Source organism: Struthio camelus, chromosome 13, assembly GCF_040807025.1.
Source record: "Struthio camelus isolate bStrCam1 chromosome 13, bStrCam1.hap1, whole genome shotgun sequence".
In the NCBI taxonomy this organism is placed as follows: Eukaryota; Metazoa; Chordata; class Aves; order Struthioniformes; family Struthionidae; genus Struthio; species Struthio camelus.
The window spans coordinates 8,058,926-8,071,030 of NC_090954.1; the positions used below are offsets into that span (position 1 = coordinate 8,058,926).

Below are 12,105 nucleotides of genomic sequence, written 5' to 3' on the forward strand. Positions count from 1 at the left end.
ATTGGTAGTTTTTTGACAGGAGATACGTCATTCCAGCCTCCACTAAATGTCTTTTAAAATATTCCTTAGTAGTTTATAAAAATGATTTTTATGCAATAGTCAAAGAAGGGAGCACCTTATTAAGGGAGGGAGCGGGTTTCTGAGCAGGGTAATGTTGATTTGCAGCTGGAAGTGATAGATTGTTATAGTAAATCCACGCCAGCAGATGAGACTAGTTGAAGGGGTTGGTTTAGAATAGCAAGCAGGTGCTAGCGTAATTGGAATAACTTCACACACGGTTTACCGGTTGCTGGATCTACACTTTGTGGTTGTATCTGATGTGTCTGAAGTTTCCCTGTTAACTGATATGAGGAGAAGATATAAAAGGTTTTTAGTACTTTAAAAGTGAAGTTGCTGAATTGCATTAGTCTCATAATGGGAGACTGCAAACGTTGGGAGTTTGTAGGTAAGTTCTGTACACGCTTCCCACCGCATCCCATCAGGGCTTCCAGTTACCCGCGCTGTGTGTGGCGACGTTTCATTTGGTACGCAAGGGCCTGTGCTGTTGCCAAGTTCTCAGGTGTGATTAACTCCTAACTTAAATCCTGCTTCCCAGAACTAAAAGGTGGCACGTGCCTTATACAGCCTACCTCAAGTAGAGTATGGTCATGTTGCTGACAGCGTTGTACGGTGGCTTGTCATAGGCTTCCAGAATGATAGTCCACTTGTGCATTGTGGATGGTGCGAGTTGAATGTCTCGGTGCTTGTGCGATGTGATTCCCGAGTGGGTAAATCTTCATTGCCCTGAACACCTCGCTTCTGCCATGCTGATAGGGGGGTCAAGAAAAGGGCTGAGTATATCTACCAGAGATAGTAGCAGTCTAAATTCTGGTGAAAACAGCACTGAAAGCTAGTTACGTAGATAATGTCTGTCCTTTGAAGCTCTTCCATCATAGCACTAACAGAACTTCATTGCTAGGCTGAAGGTAAGTTAATGGTATTGGAGTCAGTATAGCTACTGCTGTTTTTCTTAGCAGCTACAAAAGCAGAATTTGTGGCTCCCAGTTTCCGCTGATACTGCACAATAGGGACCTACAGGCAGTGGCATTGCTATCCTCTTCCCTGGGAGTGTTCCGGCTTCGTTCGTGGCCACCCCTTGACCGAGGAGTTGAGGATTTGAGGTGGTGACTCTGCAGAGGTGTTTGTTTCCTTAAGTGTTCTCATCTGTCAGGAGAAGGGACGTTTTATCAGGAACCTAATCAAGACAGTCAGAAGATGTTCTCCCTGTGCTTCCAGTAGGAAGCTGGTGGGACAGGCAGGCCTCAGCAGTAACCATGACCTTTTTTGAAACTTTTATGAACTAACAACAATAGAATTAATACTAGGAAATAATACCAGGCTCTTGGTGGAAAATTTCCTGTGAAGAACTTCTCTGAAACGTTGAAGCAAATAGCAGCAGAGAACTTTGCTGAGGATTTTTGCAGAATTGATCTATTCTCACACTACTTGTCCAGAACACTAGAAAATGTCCAGGTTCATTGTCTCTATTCTTTCAAAGCCTCGGAAGCAGAGCGGTCTTCCTCATAAAACCTGAATGAATAAACTGGAGGCTGACGCTGTTTAGCTTCAGTGAATTGCACGACGAAATACACTGGTACCTGAGATTCTGTGAAAAGCTACCCGTGTTACAGCTGTAAATCCCAGTGCTAAGTGCACGCACGTCAAGACTACCAGTGAGCTGGTTAGATCCTATGTACGTGTCATGGGATCAGATGGGGTGCCAGATCCAAACGTCCCCTCAGGGAGCAGATCTCATGACTTTGAAGGTTTTATTTCTTGCTGCAAAATTGTTAAGTTTCTTTGAAATGCGAGGGGTGATGAGTGACAAGCTTCTTGTAAGTACTAGGCTCGCCTGATTTCTTCTGCGTTTCCTGTTGGAAATGATGGCAGAAATGGAAAATACAGTGTAATAGCTAGTAATTAGAGTCAATTTTCCTCTTTGTCCAGCACATTTGCATGCCCTTGTCCTCTCTTATGTTTTATATCTTATGCTGTGAAGCCTCTGGATTGATTCTGCAGATTGAGTGGCTTGTGTGGGGGGAGAGGCAGAGGAAGTACTGTGCCTCTGTGACTTGTCCAAAGCTGCCTGTAATTACCCGTGTAACTTGCATTTTATCCACTAGCTAGAAACAACTGAACTGTCACGCAATTAACTGGTTTTGGAGAAAGGTGCTGGTGAAGAACTGAGGAGAGACTTGGAGAAAGAGAGGAGGCGCGTTGCCTGTAGCCGCGTCCCTGGTTGTGTTCTGCGACACCCGTCTGGTGGACGAAGCGCTGTTTGCCTGGCTGGCTCTCGGCGCAAGGCCAGCACGGATGGCTGATCCCGTAGGGATTGCATACCTCGTTTCACACTGGAACATATAGCGCCTGGCAGTCTAGTCGGGCGGGGGTGCAGATCTCGCTTTGAGCGATCAGGTCACTGTCTTCCACTGGTTCTTCATCTGCTTTTTCCAGTTTTGTTTTTCTTTCTTTGCCCACAGCCTTTCAATTAGGAGAAAGGGGAAATAACATCAGGGGTTGGTGGCTGGGTTTACTTCTTGTGTGCATTTCTGTCAGGAAATATTGTTTTCCTTGTAGTGTTCATTCTGGTTTTTTTGCCCTTCTTCTCCTTGTTTCCTGGAAAAGCCTAAAGCTTAGCGTTAAGTTTCACACGTTGTCTCATATAGAGCATTTGAAAAGCTCATGACTCTTTCAGGCTCTTAGCCCCACAACATTCCTAGAAAGGTTGCCCAACTCTGAATCCTACGCAGACTCTCGTAATAGGTATTTCCTTCAGCTTTCATATGAAATCTTAATGCTCCTTCATTTTCTTATTAGGAAAATTTAATTGTTCAATTAAATATTTGATTTGTAAGGTAGAAAGTGTTTTAGTAATGTCTAGGGATAGTTCCTTTATGAAATACTGCTTTTGCTTTGCAATAATGTAGCCTTCTTAAGAAATTATTTTGAAAACTAGCAGTAAAAGGAAAAGACTCTTGACACTTTCTCCATTCTTGTGTAAGCCTATGCTACTTAGTGTAACGTGAATTATCTACTTCTCAGGTGCAATGTCTTCCCCCCCCCCCCAACCCCGTTTCTCTGTTTTTCTGATCTCATCCTTTGTATTGACTCTTCCTCCAAACACTATTGTAATTCAGCTACTGAAAGGACTACACCGGAGAAAGATGTAAAGAAAATGATTGGGGTGAACCGTATCTCGATGTTCACACCAAATTACAAGGTACCTTATGGGGAAATTGGAGCAAAATAGGTTTAAAATGAGACTTATTTGATAAAGTAGAGTACTACTCACTGATTGTGGAGGGGAAAGCCCTTGAGACTATTACTAAAAGAAACTTTATCAGTAATAAACTGTCACTTTGCATTTCATTTGATTTAGGAAAGTACTTTGTTAGCAACTGATCCTCAACTGCGAGGCATTTTGGTACGAAAATATTTTTTGATCATTAGTTCAATTTATATAATATTTAGTTAGGTTTTCTTGACTGTCTTCAAATAATAACCTTTGCTTTTTATCAAATTGCTTATCCCTGAGAGCATATTATTTCCACTATTACAACTGTACATGTATACAGTCTAAATAAACTGAACGCTAACTGCTGTGCCAAATTGTCCTTGCTAGCCTCAGCTCTGTAACTCTTAGTCTGTGTTTCCTCGACAGGGTGTTGTTCTTGTCTTCCTTCCGTGCAGCCTGACAGTCATGCAATCCCATCTTTTCAGTAAGAATGCTTCTGAAAATCTGTCTCATCTTTCCCATTTAAACAGCCTCTGTTTTGGTGAACTTCTGTTCCTTCTTCAGAATTTCTGTCGGTTGTTCCTGCGTCTTTTCTCTCGGTTCATTCAAAAACATTTTTGCCTCTCAGTGTTTTAGCAGTTGCCTTCATCTTCTATTTATTTTCCAAAACAAAACAAAAAAAAATGAAAATATCATATCTTGCCAGATTCTACTGATAGTGGTGTCATTTCAATGTTCTGATGTTATCTTCCAACACTTGCGTACATCTGTTCTTAGCTCATGCTCCAGAGATTGCGTGGCCCTCCATGCCTTCCTTCCCCTGTGGCTCTTGGGTCGTGCATTTATGATAGCCGTCCGTGCCGGTCTGCAAGCACGAAATGGCCTCCTCCTTGCAGCTCCTGCGCACAGTGGCTCATGAGCCCATGGAGATCAGCAGCTCTAGGCCTGTGGTCCTCAAATGGAGCATGGCCAGTCCAGATGTGCTTCTCTGCACATTTGGCTGCTAAACTTTCAACGCTCCATTATGTGCCCATGGAGACTTTCCTAATACGCGCTTTGGCCAAGTTGGGCCATTTTCCCCCTCGCGTGAGCAGCAAAAGACTGATCAACAATTGGCGTATGCCCACCTTCAGCTCTTATTTCAAAGGAAAAGGAAGAAATTCACTCTGGAACACTTTTAGGAATTTCACACTGGCCAAATTTTATTCCTAATGTTATTCTGAATAAACGGCTGAAAGATATTTGCAGAAATGGGGTGGGAGGGAAGACACTCACCCGAAGCAGAGTAAAAGCAAAGGAGACGTTCCCAAGTGGCTAAGTTTTAGCACAGCAATGGGAAGTAACTCAGGGTTGTACTGGAATGAGTCCTGTGATCTGTCTTACAGGGTTACCTATATTGTTAATAGCTGGGAAAGAGGAAAATCTAATTCGCTATTAAAACAGTGATGCACCTGTCTTTCTGCAGAAAGTGTGCAAGTTGTCTGATGTCTCATTCAGCTGTTGCATTTGCTATTTGAATTGACAGTAAGCCCTTTGGGGCAGAAATATTATCCAATTTGATTATCGAGTGCTACAGTTCATGGGTCTATAAACCAGGAATTTTGAATGCTTTAACTGGCTATTGGTATTTCGTATGAGACTCTTCTGTTACCAGCTGCTTCTGTTTATCTGGCCTGCTTTGGAAGGGGGAGGAAGTACTATGATCTACAGTGACATAACAAACACAACATCTGTTTTGACATTTTACTAAGAAACAAATTTAAATATCTGGACTTATCTGGGTAAGCTCTCTCAAAAGCAGCATGGATAGCCTTACTGATTCCATTAATTTGATGAGAAGCTATGGGAAGGGGAAACTAACCTTAAATCAGGTTATAAAACAGTCTGCAGGGACTGGAGAAACGAGTCTTTCCTCCTGAAAAGAGACACTTCCCTCTGCCCCCTCCACTGTTACACCCTGCAGTGTCTAGCTAGGATTTGTCTTTTCCTCTTTTGTATTTTGAGCCTTGGAAGTTCACTACGCAACTAGTAATTATCAGGACTTCTCATCATCTTAGACATTGCCTCTGCTGCCCCTAATCGAAGTGGACCTTAGCAGCTCTTACAAATAGTGTGCGTAGCTTGTACTCTGAATATTGGGCAAGAAGCCCCTCTGATTCAAACCGGAGGGGGACAGAAGCAGAGCAGGAGATGTCTATGAGAAAAATCTCTGGCCAGGACTAGTGGAATATCCAGGAGAACAAAGAGCGTCTCTAATCCCTTTGCGGTAACCCCTCTGACCAGCCTGGGAAAAACGTGCATGAGGCTGCAGGGGTGGCCCATGCATCCTTCCTCCCTGGAGAAAGGCTTCTCTTGAGCAAGGTCTTGCAGCTTGCCAAAAGCTTCTTACCCATCTTTGGGAAACGTAGCAGCACCACGGCAATTTCTGTGAGCTATTGAAGGAGGAATGCACTAAACTATTTTCAAGCGTCACTAGTGTGTGTATCTTGTGTTTTTTGAAAAGTAGGCTGTTAATGGCCTTCGTGTTTCCTTCTAAATAGACTTCTGGCCAAAAATATCAGCCTTTGCCTTTTATTGAGATGGATAACTTTCAGTATTGCTTCAGAGAGAACGTGCCTTTTTTGGCATTTATAAAACAGTATTTCATATTTTTGAGTAGGTTATTAATAATTTCTTATTTATGTTGAAGTGATGTAAGATGAAAAATTAATGTGGATGTTGCTTTCTGTTGCAGTTCTTACAAGCTAGTTGTGCCTCTGATGTACGTGGTCTTAAATGAAGTCAACGTTTTCCTTTGAGCTCTAGTTAACGTTCAAAATGAGGAATAATACCCGACATAGTATTTTCAGTCTGCTAATGTTTCTTTCATTGCATATTCTGATGAGTCATTATCAGCCTTATTACAGGAAAGGGAAGGTCCTTTGATGTGGTCCAAAACTTTGGCTATAGAAGTTCGTATACTAATGTTTCCTTTCAGTGAGTAAAGCACGAGGTGGAAAGCCAAGGGTTTGAGCCCTTATTCACATCCCAGTCTTACATTTTTGTGTCTCGTCTATCCACACAGCTAAAGAGAGATTAATATTTCTTCAGGAGGCTATTAAGCTTTTAGAAGATTCTTGAGACACTTCCGATAAAACAGTAAACATGCTAAAGATGTTAAACATTGGCTTGTGCAACTGGAAGTTGTGTTTAAAGGCTTAGTACAGGGACGGATGGATGCTTTGACATGGGTACAGATTTGGAGGTATTTGCAGAGTCACCTTCTTCCACCATCCTTCTCTTCAACGTGAAAACAAGTTGTTACCGCTGGGTTTGTTGTCACTGCTGTCTGGACAGGAAGGATTGTATCTCCAGGGACGCTTGTTTTAGGCTGTTAGGATCTCCATCTCTTTAGTCCCTTCCCTGCTATTCTTGTCCAGGGAGGAGAGAGATGTTTGGAAGCCGTCTTAGGTGAAGAGGGAAGCAAGACTGAGGGGGGAGCACTGGCCGGTCGCAGTTCTCTGCCGTGCTGCCGGGCAACTTGGAGACGGGGCTGTGAACAGAAACGCCACCGTGTCCAGGGACTGAGAAGTGCCTTTAACCCACTTTCATAATTAATGTTTAGGGAGGAGGAGAGGGCCCTGCGGGATACATTAGCATTCACTGAACGTACGTGCAAACAGATGTTACCTTAAGTCGTATGGAAGAAAAGATGCCCACTGACCCAAATTTATCACGTTGTCCTGTTCAGTCTGTCTGAAATTTCCTTGCTCCGACTGCCAAGCATTAATAAGGAAACAATTCCTTATTTAAATGTTCTAGCACATATGTTTTTACTAAGTCATGAGATGCATTTAATGCATGTGGTCCATCTTGTCTGGGCTGCCACCGTCACTGTTGTTCTCGACTGAGGCCTCGTTAGCTCCTCGCTCGCGTGTGCGCCACTGAGACTTGGACTGGTCACAGCTGCGCTTTGCCAGGAAACTTGGTGCTTTGTAAACACTTAGGTTTGCTATTCTGAAATCTGTTAAATGGTCAGCACTTCTTTGAAAAGCAAATGGAAGCAATCTCGTGGAAGCAATCCCATGGAAACAAAAAACAATAAAAGTTTGTGGTCACTTGAAAGGATTCTGTTTCAGAAGTTTATTGCTGTTATTTTCTGCATGGGATACAGAACAACAGCTGGAGTAATTGCATGTGTGCCATGCAATTGTCATTTGCTACTTTTAATTATTGTCTGATTTAGTTGCCATGCAAATAGATCCTATACTATGTTTTTTTAATCTGAAGAGCGCTCGTGCCTTCTCAGGTTTGGAAATGTCACCTTGTCATCAAAAGTTCTTTTACATACCCTGCTTTCAATGACTTCAGTCTCAGATTCTTAAGTGGGAAAGTTATTGTGAAGTACGAGTTGGAGGAGGTGTTTCTTTGGTTGTCCAAAGTCAGATTGTATAAGGGGGCGAGCTATAACCTCGAGTATGTTTTTTAGTCTCCTTAAAGACCGTGAGAAGTTGAATGCTTTCTGCAATGCCAGATACCCGTGGTCAGCCCCGAGACCCAGTTCATCTCGGTGTTGGGCTTCTGCAACGTGGATGCCCTTCTGAATGGAGGTGGGTGCGTCTGTGGCAGAGGAAAGCAAGGAAGGAGAGGGGATATTTGAAGAAAATGCTATTTTTGCAAGTATAATAATTTTATTTTATGTACAAGTATTAGAGCATACCCGAAATAAAGTTTCGATACTGGAAACTGTGGAAATACTAGTGTTCTCAATCATGTCCTCTCCCCCCTACACACACTCTTCTTGCACTAAAGAGCTGTAGTAACTCTTTATTAAGAACTATGAAGAGTATTTGGATGTCAGATGATTATTTTTTCCATTTAAATCTGAACATGAGAGTAAAGCTGAGAAGGGGCATAAGGTTTTTTTTGTTAGCTATAGCCAACTGTCTGCTAGGGAGAGAGGAAAAAAAACAAGAGGGTCTAGAAAAAGGGAGTGCTGAATGCACTGGCATCCTCCATGGGCTCGACTTCTGCGCAGTTTACCTGCCTTTTCAGAGCATTCAGTATTCATCACCTAGTTGTTATGGTCTTTCCCATGTAGAGGCTGTTTATTGTCAGCTGCAAGCACCCTTAAATCTGGTTTAACTGTTGAAGGGCATTTTGTTTCCTCTGGAGACATTTAAACTATGTATTCAAGGCTTTGTGGTCTTGAGCCGTGGTGAGAACTGTTTTTGTGGTTTGTCATTGCGCTCTTCCCTATACTGTTGTCACAGAGTCCCATTTCAGCAAGAGTCTTAACTGCCAGCAGTAAGTTTAAATATATGGCTTTTTTTAACTGTTGCAGGGATGAGTTCTTCCTGGTGTGCACTGAAGTTTGTTCCCTTTTTTTTCCTTTTATTTCAGAGAGTCATTCCCAGGACCCGTATTGTGTTCTACAGTTGGACGATAGATTTGTGACCTCTGCTAAATTAATAAAATAAAATATATTTTTTGGATGGTACAATTTTCATTTTCCTTTTTGTAGAACAGTAAAAGTCGGTGTTATGTATTTGGTCTCCATCACGGTATTAAAATGCTCATTAAAATGTATAACTTCAGAACCAGTCTCTTCCATTTTTCTCATGTGAGTCACAGCAGAAAAGCCCAAATGACGGACTACTTCAGGCCCTGGGATATGTTTAGGCAGCTCTTAGTGGCAGAGTGTAATATATATGTAGGAAAGAGGCGTTCACACATCCTGCTCCCAGGCACCTCTGGGCACTGTTCTCAGACAGAAGTAGAAAAAAGCCCTTACTCATACGAAGGAAGCAAATAGAGAAAGGTTTTAGCGCATTCTTAGCAATGCTCTTAATTCAAACTGAGCAGGTAGTTTTAATGCAACAACATTAGACCCATGTGGTTATCTTAACTGGCTATTGCATAAACATTACTGCAGTTAAAATGAAACAAATGCTCTCAAGTTTATTGTAGAAGAAGTAACCACTTATTAAAGCTTGGCAGATTCCTGGGTTATTCTTTAGTGATTTCTGAGCCCGTTAACGCTTCGAGCCGTTGAACTTCTTATTTGCCTTTATTCTACGTGTATTTACTTTGAATTAAAACTCTTTAAAGAGGATGCAAAAAAAAAAAAAAAAAAGCTTAGCATAAAGCCTTTTTATTTAAGGGAGCGTCGCGTTCGTTGCGCGGAGCGTGGTGCCGGCAGGGTGGGGAGGAGACCTCGGGGCAGCGTTGCGGGGCTGCGCCCCGGCGTTCGCCTAACGCGCCTCTCGCCGGGCGGCACCGCGGCCTGCCGACCGATTCCCCGGGTCGGGCAGCAGTCGCAGGGCCGGGGTGCAGCCCGGGGAGCTCGGAGAGTCGTGGGGCGCTCGGAGGCGCAGGCAAAACCAGCGAGTGGGAGGTAGCGCTCTAAGTTTTCAAAGAGGTAAAAAGCAATTAGAGTCTGGACGGAGGGAAATGATGCCTTGGAGAGGGTGAGGAAAAGGATTGCGGTTGCCAAAAAGTCAACTTTTGCTGCTTCGAACTTAAACAGAACAACCAAAAGGGTGTTTCAGGAGCTTAGTAACTTTGTGCTTTTTCTTTTTTTAATCGTATATAATTTTTTTTCATTCTCCTGCCTCTTTCTCCCCCCAGTTGCTCTAGGTCGTAATCAGCCCTTGAAAAAAGAGAAACCGAAATGGAAAAGTGATTACCCCATGACGGACGGACAGTTGCGCAGCAAGAGAGACGAGTTTTGGGACACGGCGCCAGCTTTCGAAGGCCGCAAGGAGATCTGGGATGCCCTCAAGGCTGCTGCACACGCGTTCGAGAGCAACGATCACGAACTGGCGCAAGCAATCATTGATGGCGCGAACATAACACTACCGCATGGTAGGTTCGTCGAAGGCGGACGTGGCCTGTGAAAAGCGTGGCAGTAGGTTACGCCAAATGTGTTTTTAACCTGAAAATCAATTGACCTACGCGCATGTGATATTTTTAAATAGTTGTATTTCAGAAGGCACCAATTCTATTTGGTGCTTCAAAGCAAAATTATGTTAGGTCGTAGAGGGGCCAGCAAGAGCTGGCTTCTTATAGTCGCTGAGATTTGAACGTATGATCAACAGATGGTATTAATGCACAGTTTAAGTGTCTGTTCTCTATCGACAACGCTCTTAACTTTCCGACTGGATTTTCTAAGGTATGGTTTTGCTAAGGTTTTCCAGCCTCGCTTTACAAGGCTGTAGAGTTTTTCCTGGTGTTATGGGTTCACTTTGACAACTTGCATTTTCTTTTAATTTTCTTTTCTGAAGAGTATGAAAATTTTTCCCAAAACCTTGAGGCTGGCAAACTTTTTTGAGATCCTGTACAGCGTGCGCTGTCAGTGCTTGTCATTTCAGGTACTCTCCCTTTCGCTCTGTTGCTCTGAGTTCTGGTTGTTGGGCGTTTGTGCTGCCCCACTCTGCCCCTCCGAAATGAATCGCTTCCCTTCGTGCCCAGTAGAAATACAGTGCCAATTCTCTAGTTTAAAAAAAAAAAAAAGGTTTGAGTGGATTTAGGGCTTCAGTGACCTAAATGTATCAGGGTGAAACTTAAAAAAGTATGTAAAAATAAAGGAGGCTCAACTGAAGCAGATGGTTCAGGTTAGGCTGTGCTTGGAGTCCCCTGTTCGAGAAGGAGCATGAAGAGATTTGCACCACGTGCTTGTTGCAGACACATGGACCTGAATGCTGTATAAAAGATCACTGCACTGTGCATGTGCTGCCTAGGGTCTCCTGGGAAAAGGAGGATTTGAAAGACCTTGTACATTGCTGTCTGGGGTAACTAATGTTCAGGAGGTTGACTTCTCATATTGCCTTTTTCTTCCTTTTTTTGTTTAGAACCTCAATTTCCTGAACCACTCATGGTAGACTGTGTATTCAGTTTGGAACGAGGGGGTAGATTTTTTTTTGTCAATAATTTTGGGGTTTGTCTGTCTTTTCCTGTAGCGTGTCCTACACTCCAGCGTGAAACATTACTAGTAATTGTGGATCAGCATGTTGTTTTTCCCCACTTCTGTTCAGCAGTCAGAGCTGGATTTCTTCAACGCAGCTGAGAGGTGGAAACCTTTTCTGTTGGAATGTGACCTAGCTTTTCCATAGCTTGTGAGCTGTCTATTGAAATCCTCCAAATCATTTGTTAGGATTGTTTGTTTTCAAAGCAGTTTGTACTTTGTTGTTTTGACTGATAAGAGTGAGTTTTCAGTCAAGGGCAATTATGCATATGGAAATGATTTGTGTAGTAGCTGTAGCTTTAAAGAAAAATTGGTCAGTTATTTCCAGAACATCCTAGTCTTGACAACATTTTGGAGGTTTGCATTGCGTTTTAGACCCAGAGAATCGGAAAGAGAAAAATAATTCCCCTGTTGCGCGCTAGTATGATTTTTCAAAAAGCCTCTTCTAGCAGCAGTCGCTTTAAGTCTGGAGAGTAAACTTTCTAAGGCAGATTTACTCAGTTCTTCAGTCTTCCCTTCTGCCCGTAGCTATGCTCTCTCAGCTGGGTAAGGGGTGTCTAGAAAGAGGAATTAAGCTGTCTAACGTGGTACTGGTACCAGAAGACCTCTTTCTACCTGTGCTTCATACCATGTTTCTTTCTTTGTAGTAGTAGTTCATAAAACTGGTCAGAATCTGTAAATCCTAAATTACCTTCTAGGCTTCAGAAATTACCTACTAGGCTTCATAGTTTTATACATCGATACTATATTTAAACAGAGTGTTAAATGTGTTCTGTGACCAGAAAACAACAGAGTATTCTCCTGAATTGATAGTGTGATGGGATTTTTTTTTCCTTCCAAAACATGTACGTTGTCAAAAATATCGCAGAAGAAGGTGGGTATTTTG

At 42.8% G+C, this 12,105-nt stretch overlaps 1 protein-coding gene across 2 annotated transcripts in view; it reads left to right on the top strand.

Moving 5' to 3' along the window:
- UBTD2 (ubiquitin domain containing 2) overlaps nucleotides 1–12,105 on the top strand; it is a 59,341-nt gene that overhangs the window by 20,675 nt on the left and 26,561 nt on the right. For both annotated transcript variants that reach the window (XM_068959176.1, XM_068959177.1), the window contains one exon: nucleotides 9,884–10,120. In XM_068959176.1, coding sequence (XP_068815277.1) covers nucleotides 9,884–10,120 — 237 coding nt within the window. The remainder of the gene's footprint in view (nucleotides 1–9,883; nucleotides 10,121–12,105) is intronic.